Raw genomic sequence first — 19942 nt, 5'->3', positions numbered from 1 at the left:
GAGATGATTCAGCCCCCGGGTGTCCTTGTTTCGTTTGCAAACAAAGTCAGTCACATTGGCGGCCTTTGCCCAAGAGAATTGTGGGTAATGTTGTTCTTGTGCAGTGTTCAGCACGTCTAGTAGTTGGTCTTTAAAACTACATTTCCCAGTGTCGTGGCTCCCAACAGCTGACCGTTGAGATTAAAAAAAAAAATCATTTATAACAAAAACTCCGTGTATTATTGACCATAACAATATTATCTACAATGTAGGGCGGTTTGCAGTCGAGTGTGATGCGGCTGGGATGAGAATCAGCACCTCCAAGTCAGAGGCCATGGTTCTCTACCGGAAAAGGGTGGCTTGCCCTCTCTAGGTTGGTGGAGAAGTCCTGCCTCAAGTGGAGGAGCTTAAGTATCTCGGGATCTTGTTCATGAGTGAGGGAAGGATAGAGCGTGAGATCGACAGGCGGATCGGTGCAGCCTCCGCAGTGATGCGGTCACTTTACCGGTCCATCGTGGTGAAGAAGGAGCTGAGCCAAAAGGCGAAGCTCTCGATTTACCGGTCGATCTACGTTCCGACTCTCACCTATGGTCATGAGCTTTGGGTAATGACCGAAAGAACAAGATCGCGGATACAAGCGGCCGAAATGAGTTTCCTTCACAGGGTGGCTGGGCGTTCCCTTAGGGTGAGAAGCACAGTCACTCGGGAGGAGCTCAGAGTAGAGCCGCTGCTCCTCCACATCGAGAAGAATCAGCTGAGGTGGCTCGGGCATCTCTTTCGGATGCCTCCTGGACGCTTCCCTGGGGAGGTGTTCCAGGCATGTCTCCCCGGGAGGAGGCCCCGGGGAAGACCCAGGACACGCTGGAGGGACTATGTCTCTCGGCTGGCCTGGGAACGCCTCGGTGTTCTTCCCGAGGAGCTGGCCGAGGTGTCTGGGGAAAGGGAAGGTTGGGCTTCCATGCTGACTGCTGCCTCCGCGACCCGGCCCCGGATAAGCGGAAGAAGACGAGACGAGACAATGTAAGCAAACCTTGTCCTCAGTCCTTTACATAAATATTTCGCCTGATTAGTGTGAACACACACAGGAAGTTGAATACACTGTCTGAAGTAAACAGGTTTAAACCACACTACACTCTTGGTGATTTTATTGTAAATCGTTGATGTGACTCTTAATCACGACCCCTATTTCAACACAGGAGTTAAAATGAGCTCATGCTTTTCTTGTTTTCTTCTTTACTGCCAGCTGTCTTGGCATCACAAGCTGTTAGACGAGATGATTCAGCCCCCGGGTGTCCTTGTTTCGTTTGCAAACAAAGTCAGTCACATTGGCGGCCTTTGCCCAAGAGAATTGTGGGTAATGTTGTTCTTGTGCAGTGTTCAGCACGCCTAGTAGTTGCTCTTTAAAACTACATTTCCCAGTGTCATGGCTCCCAACAGCTGACCGTTGAGATTTTTTTTTTAAATCGTTTATAACAAAAACTCCGTGTATTATTGACCATAACAGTAGACTGCTTTTTATCAGCGCCGGTCGGGGACATGTCGCAGGAAGTTTGGGGGAAATATATATCTGTTTAAAACCGGAAACGTGTTGAGAGCTCCGTTATGCTTCTCCTCTTTTCAGACTTATGGACTCCGTCTTTGTTTCTTTTGTTCGTATAATTGGTAATATAAGAAGTTTGTCTCTTTTATTCAAGGTAAGTTCAGCAGCTGAGTTAGTGTTCGGTCTAAATCTGTCTATCTGATGTGTTTAAATATGATGTTTATATTATGTTTACGCTTCTTAATAACAAGCCTGAGATCTCTTTGTTATGCTGCGTTCACGAGCGCCAGAGAGTCTCAACAGGTGACTACAGCGTGTTGGTTAGAAACTGCACAAGCGCGTCGTCAGATACCAGCACGGTGTTAGTGTAAACTCATTTAAATTAGTTTAATGTCATCAACAGTATACTGGAATTACAGTCAATTATCGTGTTATTTCTATATAAACTTTATTTGACCACACCTGTGGTCAATACTCTGAGAACAGGAATGAAACTGTGCAGCGTTCAAGGAGCATTAAAAAGTTGGTGATGTTTGTATTTCAGTCAAAGGAGAAGTAAGAAGCTATGAACAATAGGATTTGTGCTCATACGTTGGAACCAACCTTCCTCTTTCTCTGGAACATAAATAGCAGGTCTTTTGTGTTGATCTGTGTTGTAGAATACAACTTCCTTGAAAAGTGAACAAATATGGAGTTAATGCAAATCTGGGTATTCAAGAAATACTATCAATATCTTAATTATTAACAATCTTGCAAGGTCCGGTTTCACTAAAGTAGTTTAGACTGGTCTATGGGTTAAGATTGGTCTTAAAGTGCCATTCCACCATTGGATGTATTCTTTGGCATAAAATTCAATATATTTTATGGCAACATGACTAGACAGAGAAATCTTTTAGCTTCAAAATGATATATCAAACATACTTTTTTGACAACGACAAGTATATTAATTTTGCAACCAAAGTCACCTACCCTTTTAATTTCCACGCGGTAGTGAAACGTGATGTCATCGGCAGGTTCCCCTTCTTGTGTACCACGTCACAGATTATCAGCAATGGCGGATAGAACGCGATTTCCACTTGTCGATTGCTGTGCCGATATTCACCATCGACCGTCTCCTTTGGGCATCACTTGCTATTTTCCTTCGCTTCTTTTCCGAAGCTGACAATCGCGTTCTATCCGCCATTGCTGATAATCTGTGCCACGTCACATGTGACGTGGTACACAAGAAGGGGAACCTGCCGATGACATCACGTTTCACTACCGCGCGGAAATTAAAAGGGTAGGTGACTTTGGTCGCAAAATTAATATACTTGTCGTTGTCAAAAAATCATGTTTGATATATCATTTTGAAGCTGAAAGATTTCTCTGTCTAGTCATGTCATAAAATATATTGTATTTTATGCCAAAAAAATACATCCAATGGTGGAATGGCACTTTAAGTTTCTTTTTAGACCAGTCTAATGCAAGTAAGACAGTTTCACAAAAGTTAAGACTAATTTTTTAAGTCTAATTTTAGGCTTAAAAAGTAAGACACCCTCCCCCGAGTCTAATATGGGTCTAAGGGCTATAAAATTTAATTAAAAAAAAAAAAAAACAGTCAAGCCATAAGTGCCATCAATGTCAATAACTACAAGAAAGCTTGAAATGTTAAGGCAGTGAAGTACATTGCAAGTATGTAATACACAAATTTAGGCTATTATAATCTAACTATAAAGTATTCAATAAAGAACAAACAGTGTAATGCCAGCTTATTCATTTTATTACTTATAAATATATATAAATAATATAAATATCAATTAATTTATGCATATAATTACATCACCACTCATCACTTATCTCTCTCTCATATATATACACACACACACACACACACACACACATTACTACATCACTCCTCCGTCTGCACGAGTCTCTTCAATTTAAGTTGCAGTCTTTCCTTTTGGTAGGCTCTTCGTGTAGTGTCACATCCGCGCAGGTACTGGGTGATGACAGCTCCGAGGGTGAAGGAGCCTCAGCTTCAACGTTGCTAAAGGAGTTGCTGCTGGGTCTGGCGAAACCGGTTACTCCGCTCTCCTTTCCTCCTTTCACTCCCCAGAATAAGGGCAACTCGTCGCCATAAATGTTGATGACCATTTCGGTGGTTACTTTTAGTTTCTTCAAACCCCCTCCTCCAGTGGGGGTGTTTTTACGTTTGAAAATTTCTTTTTTTTGCTTCTTGGACCATATTTTTAAACCGTTTCTTCACGGCAGCAACATCTCTTCTCGCTGATGGATTAACGCTATTCACAGACGAAGTTATTTTTTCCTACACTTCATGTTTTTTCTTATTGCTACATTCTTCGCTGAATTTGCCTAATAAAACGTCTTTGTAGGAATTAAATTCCTCTAATATAGCCAGATTTTCCGAGTGGCTAAACGGCACTGAACGACCACTGTCCGACATTTTTTGTTTGTTTGTTTTGAAAAGAATCTTAAAATACCCACAATCCTTTGCAGCATAGTACGACTTAAGATAGTCGGAGTCTTAACTGCTTTGTGCAACAGTAACCGGCTGCTGGACTAGGATTGGTGCGTTTTTATAAATTGACAGCTAGCCGATTAATAAAAGAGTAGAGGTAAGTCTTTTTTTTTTTAAACTAACCTATTATTGTATGACGACAAATAAATTTCAACTATTCAGTGGTGTAGCTGAATAAGTGTTATGGGTTGTTTTACAATCAGGGTACGCAAGCTAAAAATCCCATTTAACACTTATTATCTTCAATATCAAAAGGCTTGACTAAATACACTTGGTTGTTTATTGTAGCCCTGTGATAGCGCTATTTACCATGCAAAAAAAATTGGTGATAACGTTATTTTTGGTGAATGTATGGCAATATGTCATTTAGCAAAATTCCTCGTGTCATTTAGAAAAAGTGCTTTTTTGACCACAGGTAGCTCCAAAAGGGATGCACTTCAATCATTCTTTATACCATAAAACACATATTTGGTTCCATATCATTGGAAACATAGTTAAGTTTTAATGTTGAATGCCAGTAAGTTTTCAGACTATTTTGATCAAATTAGTATGTAATTGTGTCAAAAAAAAGTCCTCTCCGAGACAGTTAATTTTTCAATATAAAATAACATATCTAAAATGATTATTTTCATCCTAAAATGTGGTCAAGATATTGGGACATAAATATTAGAGACAACTAACACAAAGCTTACAGCCTTATATTTAAAAGCACTATGGAAGTAGCGGATTCTGAATTGTCAAAAAAAAAAAAGTCCTCTCCGAGAATCACTTCATTTGTTTCTCCCAGCCCTGCTTACAGCTACACTTAATCTTGTTATAATACAAACTATTACACATGCCTATCTGTTCTTTAACTCGTCCTTCACTTAAAAACTGGTACAAGAACCAGTTTGAATCAATTTGAATTTTGGACCCCTGTGACACAAACTTTGTACCCTGATTGTAAAACAACCCTTATAATAAGTACAACTCAATTTCATGGAACAGCAGTTAAATATCCTGTCGCTTACGTAACAACTTTACTAATTCCTGGCTATTTTATACTGGGAAAATTTGTTTTTTTTTTTAAATTCTGATACCAGTATTTGTGAGCGATGATGATGATAGCTGATAAATAATAATTATCATCTGAGAAATGAAAATTACAGAACGTATAGATTCATTAAGCACACAGACCTCTAAACCTTAAACACAAAACAGACTTATTAAACAAACATTTGTAACATTTTGCTTTTAATCGGAAATGCACATAAAAAGCAAGTCTGGATTTGTAAATACCAATTAGAACAAGTGTAAGTGTTATACGCTTTCTTGTGTTATCCGTGTATCTTAATGTACGCTATGTTTATGTATTTTGTGCATGATTTTATGAAATAAAATCAATCAATAGCTATTTAACCACGGGTCATTACCATGTTCGGGGTAATAACAAGTGAAGATTCATGTAAGATATGGTTTAATACATGTTATGATCACATTATTAACACTTGTGGGTTTTTTGGTAGTTATTTGTACATTCACCCAGGCATGGATGTATTCAAAGTTTGCTGACTTTTTATTTTAATTTTTAAGGTCACGTAGTTGCTTACTTCTGCTGTGCTCATATACCCAAACAACCCGAGCAGGACCTTTTTTGGAAAAAATGTTGTGCAATTTGCTCACTTGCTGCTGTATTATGCAATCTTTGCACGTGTTACTTTGCTACTGTGCCGAACTGAGAAGTGTTTTTTTTTGTTTTGTTTTTTGTTTTGTAGTCATGCAGTAAGCCGGGTTCACATTGGGTTCCATTCATAAGACGATAAACTGTGATAACATGTCGGCTTATAGTTGCTCATGCACTGGAGGTTAGAACACAGAGTTCAAATATTATTACAGCGATATACTGAGATAGTATTAATGATGTTACGCATTTACTTTGAGTTTAGAATCCAAAAAATGCAGCGTTTTGATCATGACTACAGATACCATTATCTTTTTCTGAGATTATTTGCTTTGGCATTAGTGTTTCGGTGTTTCTCAATGTGAGCAGTTTAGTGTGTGCTCGACCCTCTCCCAGCTCTAACACTGTGCAGCTCTCAGGTGAGTACATAAGCCTTTTTCAGGTGTGCACAAACTTTTTATAGAGGAATACTTGATGCAAAACACTAATGTAAGGAAATTACTTCAACATCTTGAATTGGTTGAATATTATTTTGTAGCATTGACGTATAGACCCCTTTCACTGACGTCACCCGAAACCGGAAGTAAACAGACCCTGCGCCATATTGGAAGACCAACAAACTCGTGATTAGGGGGAAATAACGGCAGCGGTATGTGAACCCACGAGAATAAAGTGGAGTGGCAAACGACTTAAACAAATCTGAGCTGTTTTATTTATGATTTATTGGCCCAACAGTAGACTTGAAAGAAACCTGTGTGAGACTTGGCAAAAAACTGTGGATATAATGGATAAGTCTGTGCATGATCTGCGGACACTTTGAGGTAAGCAAACGCAAGAAATTCAGATTTAAAACATGCTAAAGTGGCCCCAAGTTGATAACTGTATGAGGAGCAAGCCTCCCAGACTTCTACAATTTAATACTAATAATTTAGGATGGTTTGGGGCTTGCTCGCTACTGCCAGGTTGGTTGTTGAGTAGCCTGACTGTTTTTTTTTTTTTTCTTGCGTGTGGTATCATTGTTGACGCGAGGTTGTTTTTTGAACATGCCAGTGTGGACACGATTTCCCCTGATGAGTTATGACTTCAGACGCGATGCGTGTGTGGAGTCCGCGTGATATGTGCGTAAGAGAGGCTTCTCATGTGTTTGGAGATCCGCGCTCCGAGACAAGCGCAAGGCTCCTCATGTGTTTGGAGAGCCGCGCTCCGAGACAAGCGCAAGGCTCCTCATGTGTTTGGAGATCCGCGCTCCGAGACAAGCGCAAGCGCCCCAAGGGAAAAAAAGGGACCCCCTGAAAATATCGGCATAGTTCGAACACTGAGTGTAGGCACTGGGTGTAAACAACAAATAGTTTACAATGTCTGGGTAGCAAACAGATGGCAGAATTGGTGTCCGGTCCTCCTTATGTTTCCATTCTCCCTTGCCCCGAGTCTTATCATATGGGTCAAACCCATCAATCACAGCCAGTTTCTCCACATACCGTGCCCTTTCTGCAGCTGGTAATGTACTCACATAACCCGAATTATCATCCATCGTATCACTTTACTCTCGCTCGTACTTTGTTTTATATTGTGAGTGCATGTACTTGGTCTTCCAATATGGCGCCTAACAAAATCTCGCGGCGCGGTGACGTTATGTGAAAGGGGTCTATACTCATGAAGAAAAGGATCGTTTCGAAATAACATTTAAAGCAGATACGCAGAGCCTTTATTTTTAAATATGTTTCTGAGTGGATAGTATCTCCACCCTTGACTCTTGTATGCTGCATAAATGGGAATAAAAATATATATTTTTGAGAGTTAAAATCGACTGCAAAGTTGGTGTCAAGTGTATTAAGCATCATGGGTTTCCCACACTTGAAAGGGAAGGACTCGGACACAGGATTCCACTCGTCTTGTATTTTATTGGTTTTCAGTGGAGCTGACGTTATAGTAGAATTGTGGTAGTAGTGGGTTTTTCCAGAAGAAAAGGTAGAAGTAGAACCAGAAGTAGAAGGTGAAGCAGAAGCGGTAGCCTTTTTCGTCCTTTTTTCCCCGATGTGCTGTAAAGTTTGTGTTAGTGGCGAATTCTCTTTGCAACTGCTGTGCTGCTGCTTCGTTACAAACTGAATGTCAATTCTGCCTATCGTTCTAGAACGACCGCTGCCCTGCTAATTAGCATTGTGATTGGCTGCCTGTTCAGCACGCGTGCTGTCAAGCCGTGCGCTGGTAGCGCAGCACTGCGATTCAGCGTAGCAGGGAGTGGCGGAGGCAGCTGTCAATCATGTGTTCAGACACTCCTTGTGGCAGGTCGCCGCGACACCTCCCACTCGATCTTGGCATGGCGCGACACGGGAAGATCGCACCCATCAGGCAAGCTGGTCTTTGCTGACTTGTTCCTCCACTGGGAGGAGGACGATGAGGCGTCGCACATCCCGATGCAGTGTGGTACCCTGTGGGTCCCAGGACTTTTTGGTTGGCTTTGGAGTCTTCACCTGAGCATGTCCACCTAGGGGGACTTTCACATGGACATCCCGGACAATGCCTTTGGGGTCTGCATTCACGCTGACCACTCTTGCAAGCTTGAATTGCCCCCTCAGTGCATTTTGGTCACCAAAATGCACTTAAAACCGCCCAATCTGGCAACACTGGCAGTTCCGTGTTCACAAGTTCCGTGCTCAAGCTGTTAGGCTTGCTCTAACAGACTGTATGGCTGCAAACTGTCCTGCGCAGACCACTGTTTTGTAAGACAACTTATTTTGCACAATTGTATATTTTTCTAAAGTCCATTTTTTGCTTACAAAAAAAATTTTTTTTTGCTTACAATTTAACTTGTGTCTTTAATAAACACACAAAAAGTTCAATTGTTTTGTTTTTATTAACATTCTTCAGATGTTGTGTGTGTGTATGTGTATATATATATATATATATATATATATATATATATACACAAATACAATGACTTGTTTATGTACACAATTCACAGCTATGCAACAGCTGTACAGATGTATTTGGTGATACAGTAAGTGAGCTAAATTTTAACAGTGCAAACAATGCCACAAAAAGAAAAGATTCATGCCGTTATCATGATTTGTTGTCATGCCGACCGAGGCTGTTGTGTTTCCCGCTTGTGGTCTCGTCACTCGTCACTTCCGGAAGGGGCAGTGCTGAAGTAAGTAGCTCGACTACGTAGCTCGATAGGGTTTACATGCACTAAGTAGCTCGGCTAAAATCGCATAATCTAGGTCATGTAGCTCGATTACGAGAAATCAAGTTCGGTTCGATTTCAGCCGAGCTAAGGTGTTTCCATGGCATTTAGAACTTCGATTTCAGTCGAGCAACGGCAGAAATTCGATTTTCTCTATGTGCATGTAAACGCACTGACTGTCTGGTGTGAGGCTTGCTCTTTGTGCTCTGACAATGTCTCCAGCAGTGGAGAACACACTCTCTCACTGGGGCGAGATGTGGCAGGTATTCCAAGAAAACGCTTAGCTAGCTTGGCTAAGTGGGGAAACTGGTTTTCATTGTCTCGCCACCATACGAGTGGATTTGACTCCACTGAGAGGCTTTGCACTGATCTGTAATGTTGTACCTCCTCTTCCACCTCTAGACGGAAAGGCTTTGATGATGTTCCAAGATATGTTGGTAACATGTCTCCGAACAGTTCAGCTGTTGGTGCTCTTTTCGCTGGAGGTGGACTGGTACTGGTACTGCCACTGCTGGTAGAGGCCTCCTCTGGTCCCTCATCTCTCTCCTCCTTGACAGTCTGGGCCTAAAACAAAAACATTTGAAGCATCTTAGATCAAATAAAGTAAATTTGAAATCATCCAATAATGTAAGAAAAGTTTACAGTACAGCCAGCTGAATGAAAGCATGTGATAATTTTCATTGTAATGAAATTATTTATATCAATTCTAAAAGTGAAATACCTGAGCAGTCTGTGAAAAGTGTTCCAGAATCCTCTCTGTCAGGCTATTGAATGCTGAGGTTGTGGTGGTCTCATCCAGGAAAGGTAGAGATTTGAACCTAGGGTCAAGTGCAGTGCTCACATGGAGAAAGTCTGTTAGGGCCTCATCTGTGTCTGGGTATCGGTCCTCAAAATCAGCTGTAACAGCAGTCTTCATTTCTTTAACTGTTGTTGAGTCTGAGCCAGTGTGCTTCATTGACATCAGTATTCTGTGTTTCAGTGGCAGAATCATTGATATAGTGGGCGTCTGATCTGTGCTCATTAGGGTGGTGATTGTCTTCAGTGGTTTGAGCACCTGAACCACATCCTCTGCCAGCTTCACGTCTGCTTCAGTCAGAGTGACAATTAGCCTGGGCCCGCCCATCCTAAGTGTGACGCAACACGAGGGCCTGTTGCAAGCTTAGTCTGGCAAGGCAAGCTATCTCCAGCTCTTCCAAGCTCCCAAAAAATCGGGAGCCAATCAACTTTGAGCATCTCCAACGGCCCTGGGTAGAGGCGTGTTCAAGGCACTGACGTAGTAGAACTGCGACCGGAAGCCATAGATTGTTTACAGAATCTATGCTGGAAGCGCTTCATTCACTAGAAACATTACGAACATGGAGCAAGTTCTCATTGAAAATGGAGCAAAGAGCAGCCCTGGAGGTATTTATTGAAAGGAAGGACGTTTTCGCCTTGCTCCCGACCGGCTTCGGTAAGAGTTTAATCTACCAGTTAGCCCCGTCGCGTCACATACGTCAGAGGAAAGAGTGATGTGATTGGTTTAAGCTTCGTCACAGCCTTTTCTGGCTTCGACCAGTAGCAAACTGAGGCATTTCAGGGAGGCGGGTCAACCACGCACTTTGGGAAACGGTTGGGCTTAATATCTTTGCCAGACCAAATGCTCGCAGAGCTTTGAAGTCGCGTTAGCCAGACTAAGTGACAATGTCCTTGAGATTTTTCTTCACGGTTCCATCCGTGAGAGCTGCAAAAACAGCAGCCTGCAGCTCGAGGTACCGCTTGAGCATGTCGTGGCTCGAATTCCACCTTGTGGTAACATCCTGCACCAGCTTGTGCGATGGCAACTGCAGCATTTTTTGTTTGTCACTTAACACAGCAGTGGCTGAAGTGCTTTTGTGAAAAAAAACGTGACAATTTTCCTGACTCTGCAAAGGAGTCTGGAGACCTGGTTCATGGCCATTCCTTTCTGTGCAGCTAGATTTACTGTGTGGGCAAAGCATCTGATATGCGGAGAAAATCCGGCCGCCTCAACAGCATTTGCGATATTCCTCGCGTTGTCAGTGGTCACCAGTGTTGCCAGATTGGGTGCTTTTAAGTGCATTTTGGCGGGTTTTGAACATATTTTGGGCTGGAAAACGTCAGCAGTATCTGGCAACACTGGTGGTCACTGGCACCGGGAGGTCTGAGCTGATCTTCCATTCTGACATCACCTGCGTCAGGATTTCTGTCAGATGGCCACTTGTATGGCTCTCGTACACCGGCCGTGTTTGAAGGACTGGGTTTGCGATTTGCCACTGGCCAGTGATGTAGTGAGCAGTTATTGTTAAGTAGCTGTGCGTAGCACGAGATGTCCATCCATCCGTTGTGATAGCGATAGAATCCGTGCACCTCAGTTCTTCCTCAATCCTCGTTTTAGTCTCTTGGAAAAGTTTCAGAAGCAGTTTCTGGGAAAAATGGGCTCGGCTTGGTATTTCATAACGGGGCTCCAGTTCCTTCATTAAATTTCGGAACCCCTCGTTGTCGACCACAGAAAAGGGCCGCATATCCTTAGCCATAAATATTCCAATTGCCCTGGTTATTCTTTGAGCATGCTCCGAGTTAACTGGCAACTTCGAGTGGAATAGATTCAGCAAAGTGTGCTGCTGTTGCTGGGGTTTCTTAGGTCCACTTATATTAATTTCAGGATGGTGCCGTTGAATGTGCATCTGCATGTTCGTAGTGTTCCCTGTTACCTGCGGCAGCGTTTTAAAACACGTACGGCAAATTGTGCGTGTCTTGTCAACCACACGGTCACCATCCTTGTTCTCCACCGGATAGCCGAAATACTGCCACACCGCAGACCTAAACGGCCTTGGAGGGTCGGCAATTATAGGCCTGTCTGAACTAGCCATTGTGCAATGTGCACAGGTCTCACCCACGCTATTGTTCGTAGAGCCAAACTTTTTGTCACATGACTGAAAGCTCGTCGTGTGACTCGCAGAAGATCGTTACAGGTCGGCGAAAAAACGACTTACTAATAGATATAAAAAAATAAAAGTAATTTAAGTAAGTTTAAAATGTAATTTAAATAAAAAGTAAAGTATTCATAAATTGAAGTTTGGAAGCACTAACACCTCCTGTTTTTGGGCTGAGGAGAAGTTTGAAAGGGTGTACCGCGATTCTGCCTTCTTGTATCTCGACACGGATCGTGGCTCTGTGTATCGCGATTTTGATACGCATATTGTTACAGCCCTAATCGGGATATTCATTTTTTTTCCCATATCGCACAGCCCTATTGTCACGGTTTGTAGCAAAATGGGCAAATGCAAGTTTAACGACTGCTGGCTTGAACGCAATGATTTCGTAGACTGGTTAAAACGTGTACCAAACAATCCTTTTGAGGCGTACTGCACATTGTGCAAAAGAACACTCAAACTCGGCACCTTGGGTGTAAAGGCACCGGAATCACACGCGAAAGCGGAGAAGCACCAGGCTGCCCATAAAAGTCTGCAACAATCGCATGCCATCACTCAATTTTGTTCACCGTTGTCAGGTCCAAGCACATCTCGAGATGGTGTATCAGCTAACTCCGTGCAAACTGTAACGTTACAACACGCAAACCGTACGGAATCGAATGCCTCATCCTCAAGTGATTTGCGGGATGTCTTTGGCTCCACTGCAACTTAGTTCCTCATTAATGCAAGAGCGCACCCTAGGTGTCACGGCGACCTGCCGCAAGGAGTGTCTGAACGCAGGCTCACATGATTGACAGCTGCCTCCGCCACTCCCTGCTACGCTGAATTGCAGTGCTACACTGCCAGCGCACGGCTTGACAGCACGCTGCGCTGAACAGGCAGCCAATCACAACGCTAATTAGCAGGGCAGCGGTCATTCTAGAATGATAGGCAGAATTGACATTCAGTTTGTAACGAAGCAGCAGCACAGCAGTTGCAAAGAGAATTCGCTACTAACACAAACCTTACAGCACATCGGGGAAAAAAGGACGAAAAAGGCTACCGGTAAGCCCACTGAACTTTTTTATATGCAAACGCTGCGCTCGCAGTAATCCGTGGGCATGAGAAATGTTTGTTTCTTATAGCTTGCTGGTAGTTGCTAACGTGTGTCCTCCATTTCATTACATTAGTTTAATTTCATCAGTTTCCTTTCTCAGTGGGGTGCAGTAAAATATCTTCAGTTAAAAAGCACAAACTGCCTGTTAAAGGGCTAATGGTTAAAATGGTTAGAAGCAAATGGTTCTTAGTTTAGAACTGGTTTTCTGTTCATGTTTGTTTGTTCAGCAACATATTGCCTGAATGATTAAAAATGGTTAAAATATACTTAACTTACCTTATACATAAATATTTATTAGTGCTGTCAAAAATGTCGCGTTATTAACGCGTTAACTTGACTCAATTTTAACGGCGATAATTTTTTTTTATTGCGAGATTAACACTCTGTGATATGATGTAGGTTTTTCATAAGCTTTTGAAACTGCCAGGAACTTGGAACAGAGACTTTGCTTAGAAAAACGATAGCAGCTAGACTGTAATGCCACGCCCCGCACAGCCAGAGTCCTCTGCCCTCCTTCCCCAAAGAATCAGCGCGGGCAGGGCGCGCTAGTAGAGATGGGATTTATGGCTCTTTGATGGGATCCGCATCTTTGTGATCCGTTCTTTGAAAAGAGCCTTTCAAAAGACTGGCTCATTTGGCTCTTTTTAAATATTTATTCAGTTTTAAGAAGACAGCGTCTAAAGAAGCCAGATCCCTCTGAACTGTAAACTCAATGCTATCCCAGAAATCCTTCCTGTAATATGCAAATTTGGCCGCCTCTGATTGGACAGCACGACGCATCAACAGGCAGAAAGTGTAAAAGTACAAAATGTGTTAAGTGAGCTGAAACAGTAAAGATCAGATTCAATGCAATATTTATCAACGAACAACTTAAAGTTAATATAATAGTGTACTTTATATTATAATCAAGCATGTCAAGCCTACCGTCACTGTGTAACCTGTCTCTCTGATTAGAGTTGTAGACTAACTCAAGCAGTAGATCACTTCACTTATGGTTCTTTTGCTAGCCCCGGTGTTCGGCTTAGGTTTCACTTTGCAGTGGCTGTGTCAAGACGTGTTATGCTTTGCAATAAAAAAAAAACATTGGTACAAAGCAAGCCCATTCACATTTTTATGCTAAGAGAATTACAATGGTTTTTCATGTGACAAAAATGTGCGATTAAATTGCGATTAATCGCGAGTTAACTATGACAGTCGCGACATTAATCGCGATATTGTTGCCTAATTAACTTGGGCTTTGTTATAGAAAAACAAGCATTTATTCATACATGCTTTGTTGTAGAAAAACAGGCATTTATTCATACATTTATTTTATGTTTGTATGTTTAAAGGTTTTTCACCTTACTTCTGATTCTACTTCTACTTCTGGTTCTACTTCCACCTTTTCTTCTGGAAAAACTACTATATTTTACTACTACCACAATTCTACTATAACGTCAGCTCCACTGAAAACCAATAAAATACAAGACGAGTGGAATCCTGTGTCCGAGTCCTTCCCTTTCAAGTGTGGGAAACCCATGATGCTCATATACACTTGACACTAGGGATGTAATGAGTTCATTGGTGAAAGATAAGTTTTGTTATTTCGAAAGTAATAACAATTCTCCCAATTTTCTTTATTTTTCTTGTGCGGCATAAGTCTTAAATTTAACCTGTTATGGTCTTAAAAAGGTCTTAAAAAGTCTTAAATTGAACTTGTTCAAGCCTGCAGAAACCCTGGATAGGAATGTTAACCCATTCTTGTCTAATGTAGGATTCTAGTTGCTCAACTGTCTTGCGTCTTTTTTGTCGTATCTTCCGTTTTATGATGCGCCAAATGTTTTCTATGGGTGAAAGATCTGGACTGCAGGCTGGCCAGTTCAGTACCCGGACCCTTCTTCTACGCAGCCATGATGCTGTAATTGATGCAGTATGTGGTTTGGCATTGTCATGTTGGAAAATGCAAGGTCTTCCCTGAGAGACGTCGTCTGGATGGGAGCATATGTTGCTCTAGAACCTGGATATACCTTTCAGCATTGATGGTGTCTTTCCAGATGTGTAAGCTGCCCATGCCACATGCACTAATGAAACCCCATACCATCAGAGATGCAGGCTTCTGAACCGAGTGCTGATGATAACTCAGGTCGTCCTTCTCCTCTTTAGTCCGAATGACACGGCGTCCCTGATTTCCATAAAGAACTTCAAATTTTGATTCGCCTGACCACAGAACAGTTTTCCACTTTGCCACAGTCCATTTTAAATGAGCCTTGGCCCAGAGAAGACGTCTGCGCTTCTGGATCGTGTTTAGATACGGCTTCTTCTTTGAACTATAGAGTTTTAGCTGGCAACGGCGGATGACACGGTGAATTGTGTTCACAGATGATGTTCTCTGGAAATATTCCTGAGCCCATTTTGTGATTTCCAATCCAGAAGCATGGCTGTATGTGATGCAGTGCCGTCTAAGGGCCCGAAGATCACGGGCACCCAGTATGGTTTTCCGGCCTTGACCCTTACGCACAGAGATTCTTCCAGATTCTCTGAATCTTTTGATGATATTATGCACTGTAGATGATATGTTCAAACTCTTTGCAATTTTACACTGTCGAACTCCTTTCTGATATTGCTCCACTATTTGTCGGCGCAGAATTAGGGGGATTGGTGATCCTCTTCCCATCTTTACTTCTGAGAGCCGCTGCCACTCCAAGATGCTCTTTTTATACCCAGTCATGTTAATGACCTATTGCCAATTGACCTAATGAGTTGCAATTTGGTCCTCCAGCTGTTCCTTTTTTGTACCTTTAACTTTTCCAGCCTCTTATTGCCCCTGTCCCAACTTTTTTGAGATGTGTTGCTGTCATGAAATTTCAAATGAGCCAATATTTGGCATGAAATTTCAAAATGTCTCACTTTCGACATTTGATATGTTGTCTATGTTCTATTGTGAATACAATATCAGTTTTTGAGATTTGTAAATTATTGCATTCCGTTTTTATTTACAATTTGTACTTTGTCCCAACTTTTTTGGAATCGGGGTTGTACTGACCGAGGCCCTCTGGGCTGAGGTCAGTATTCAAGGCCGAGGTCACGGTATTTCACCATATGGACCGACCTTAAGCTGGTAAATAATATATATATATTTTTTTTTCTTTACTAAATTCTAACAGAAAACGAGAGCGCCCAAAAGGGAAAACCGAGCCGAGCCGCCATTTTGAATCCTCATTCATGGCTGTAATGCAAATTGCCTCCTTCTCGGTGTACAAGTGCATTTCCATGGCAGGAAAAAAACCAACATTTTGCCGCCTATGTAGTCTCCTATTTATACAAAATTGAGTCCTTCAGGATTCAGCCATGTTTTTGCTCGGCATTAGCAAGTTAGAGGTTTTTAGCTTTCTCCTGAAATGTTTTCTTTTCTTTCTTTTTCCTCAGGGTAGTAAAACTCACTTTCGCTGTGAACACTGTCGTTATCACTATCCATGATGTAAAATTAATGCTTTTCTCCTGAGAAATGCTGCCAAAAATTAAGATTTTTGATAATCTTATAAATCTTATTAAAAAAAAGATAAATGTTGACAAAAAATGCTACTATGTTTGTTGTTGTTGTGAACGAGTGAGTTGCCAGAGGTTCGTAACTGGGGTCTGTACCGTAGGATACGGACCCGCTTGCCAGCCAATCAGAGTGCAAGATTTGATGGGAACCACACCGTGGAAAAAATAATTATTTACCAGCTATCCTCATCATTGCTCACAAATATTGGTATCAGAATAAAAATTCCCAGTATAAAATAGCCAGTAATTAGTCAAGCTGTTACGTAAGCTATAGGATATTTAACCGCTATTCCATGAAATTGAGTTGTCCATGAGCTATAAGCCACGGGTAACGAGATTGAGTAGAATAACTGTTTTATTATATCCACGTTCACTGGATTTTGAGAACCGGAGCATTGTTATTTTCATTTTTTGCAAATTTGGTATATAAAAACTTCATACAAAACATCCGACAAAATCATTTCCGATTAGAATGTAAACAAACTTGCAAAATGACAGGAGAAATTTGTGAAAAATGCTATAATAATAATAATAATAATTCTTGAAAAATAAAAAAAAATGTTCTTACCAGCGAATACTTTTTATTTCATATTTTGTTGCTTTTTTTATTTTTTGGGGTTTTGTTTTCGAGTATTTATTTCGTCCTTGGTTGGTTCAGCAACACGCTGTGCCATTTTGTTTTTCTCTACTCTCGGTATATGAGCTGATAGCCTAGTAGTTGAGTAGCCAATCAGAGCGCGTGATTGCTCACATCTAGTGAATGAGAATAGAATAATGACTGATATTGCTGGCATTGATATACTTTTAATACTACGTAGGTGTTGTCAGTGATTGATCTGCAGTAGCCTCCTACAGCAGTCATGGTGTTGATCCTGGGACGACGTGTGACCCGTGAGGATCCGGCAGTCGTACGCGACTTGCCTGCTGTCAAGCGCAAAGTCTTTGAGATGGACACCAAGAATGTGGACGACTCCCTGGACTTCTGTTCGGGCTCATCACATGCCGAGAGTGTGCTGCACGTCTTTGACGAGTTTCGTACAAATCGGCTGTTCACAGATGTTGTGATTGGTGTGCAGGGGCGAGAGTTTCCATGCCACCGCGCCATGCTGTCTGCCTGCAGCGGCTACTTCAGGGCCATGTTCTGCAACGACCACCGGGAGAGCCGGCAGACCCTAGTGGAGATCAGTGGCGTCCAGGCTGATGCCATGGAAGTCTTGTTGCAGTACGTCTACACGGGCCGTGCCACAATTACCACACAAAATGTGCAGTATCTCTTTGAGACATCCAGCCTCTTCCAGGTTGGAGCCCTGAGAGACGCCTCTGCTAAATTTCTTGAGGACCAGCTGGATCCATGCAACTGCCTCGGCATGCAGCGCTTCGCCGAGGTGCATTCGCTCAAGCAGCTGGCTGAACGCTGTCGAAGCTATGCGCTGCAGTATTTTCCAGAGGTGGCACAGCATGAGGAGTTCCTGGACTTGGGCAGGGAGGAACTGGAGGACTATATAGCGAGCGAGGAGCTGTGCGTGAACAGGGAAGAGGTGGTGTTCGAGGCCGTCATGAGGTGGGTCTACCACAGCATGGAGTACCGTCGGCCAATGCTGAAGGAGCTGCTCCAGCACGTCCGGCTGCCACTACTGCACCCCAACTACTTTGTACAGACAGTGAGTAACATCGCTAAAGCTACCATATATAGAGGATATTGCATGGTTGTGCAAAGATATATGAAGTTTATCTTTGAGTGGTGAACGACACAAGAAGATAAACTTCATATCTTTGTACCACCGTGCGTTCTTTATATCATATGGACCCACCCACCCAAAAAAATATGCAAGTTAATCCAAAGAATTTTAATTTTGAGCCCGTTCGCCATTTTGACAGCACGCGTCAAGTCAGCAGGAAAATGCTGGGAGTGACGTCGTCGAAGTGAAATATCGGAAATTATTATCCATACAGGCCACTTTTTCCATGGAATAAAAACATGTATTCTATTCCCTTCCAGCAGGTTTCATTCATTTGGTTTGATAGCATGTAATATTCTTAGATAATCGCTTATCCTACGTGTATTACATCACTCTGCCCAATGGAGAATGAGCGTCGAATATGGTTTACGATATTGCATGTTGTCAAGACAACATGACATAACACATCGGAGATGTAAAACTTCCATGCTCGCGAGCAACTGTGACAATTTGTAAACAAACATGGCCACCAGGTTTGCTTCGTTAAATACAGAAGATTTTGAGAGAATTTTGAATATGTATAATAATAATAATATTGGCTGGCGTTTTTTCATGGTACATCAGATATATTCCATTCAGCTAGCATGATCTTGAACTCGTCTTTGACTCGTTCCATATCATACTAGTTGAATGGAATATATCTGATCTACCACTCAATGCCAGCCAATATTATTTAAATATGCCACTCAGATCTGCGATGTATTACATATGAAAAATACGAGTTTTTCAATACGAGAAGATAAACTTCATATCGTCAAGCCAACATGTGATTTTTCTTTTTATTGCGTTCAAGCCGGAAAGTCTGCACACCCCTTTCACCTTCACGTTTTATTACGTTACAGACTTGTTCTACAATAGATTGAGTTCATTTTTTGTCAGAAAATTCTACACAAAACAGCCCATAATGACAAAGTGAAAGCAGGTTTTTAGACATTTGCACTAATTTATTAAAAATCAAAATGTAAAATATCGTATGTACACAAGTGTGCACACCCTTTGATATGACACCCAAAAGTGAGCTGAGGTGCATTTTGTTTCCACTGATACTGCTTGAGATGTTTCTACAACTTAATTGGAGTCCACCTGTGGTAAATTCAATTGATTGGACATGATTGGGAATTGCCAACGCCTGCTTATATAAGGTCCCACAGTTGACAGTGCATGTCAGAGCAAACCAAGCCATGGGGTCAAAGGAATTATCTGCAAACCTCAGAAACAGGATTGTGTCAAGGAATAGATCTGGAGAAGGGTACAGAAAAATTGCTGCAGCTTTACAGGTCCCAAAGAGCACAGTGGCCACCATCATTCATAAATGGAAGAAGTTTGGAACCACCAAGAATCTTCCTAGACCTGGCCGCCCGGCCAAACTGAGCGATCAGGGAAGACGGGCCTTGGCCAGGGACGTGAGCAGGAACCCAAGGGTCACTCTGACAGAGCTCCAGCATATCCTTGTGGAGATGGGAGAACCTTTCAGAAGATCAACCATCCAGGCAGCACTCCACAAATCAGGCTTTTATGGTAGAGTGGTCAGATGGAAGCCACTCCTTAGTAAAAGGCACATGACAGCCTGCTTGGAGTTTGCCAAAAGGCACCGAGAGGACTCTCAAACCATGAGAAACAAGATTCTCTGGTCTGATGAAACCAAAATTGAACTTTATGGTCTGAATACCAAGTGTCACGTCTGGAGGAAACTAGGCACCGCTCATCACCTAGCTAATGCCATCCCTACAGTGAAGCATGGTGGTGGCAGCATCATGATGTGGGGATGTTT

At 42.2% G+C, this 19942-nt stretch overlaps 1 protein-coding gene across 2 annotated transcripts in view; it reads left to right on the top strand.

The window, feature by feature from the left end:
* The first annotated feature begins 1434 nt into the window (after positions 1–1434).
* The window catches only part of klhl24a (kelch-like family member 24a), a 126237-nt gene continuing 107729 nt past the window's right edge, over positions 1435–19942 (top strand). The window contains exons 1-2 of one of the 2 annotated variants that reach the window (XM_060906057.1): positions 1435–1673; positions 17251–18093. In XM_060906057.1, the coding sequence (XP_060762040.1) occupies positions 17293–18093 (801 nt within the window). In that variant the 5' untranslated portion in view covers positions 1435–1673; positions 17251–17292. Of the gene's footprint in view, positions 1674–3837; positions 4135–17250; positions 18094–19942 lie in introns of those variants that run through there. The other variant, XM_060906058.1, reaches the window with a different exon arrangement.

The sequence above is a fragment of the Neoarius graeffei genome, chromosome 23, assembly GCF_027579695.1.
Source record: "Neoarius graeffei isolate fNeoGra1 chromosome 23, fNeoGra1.pri, whole genome shotgun sequence".
Classification (NCBI taxonomy): domain Eukaryota; kingdom Metazoa; phylum Chordata; class Actinopteri; order Siluriformes; family Ariidae; genus Neoarius; species Neoarius graeffei.
This window is presented reverse-complemented; position numbering and strand designations above follow the sequence as displayed.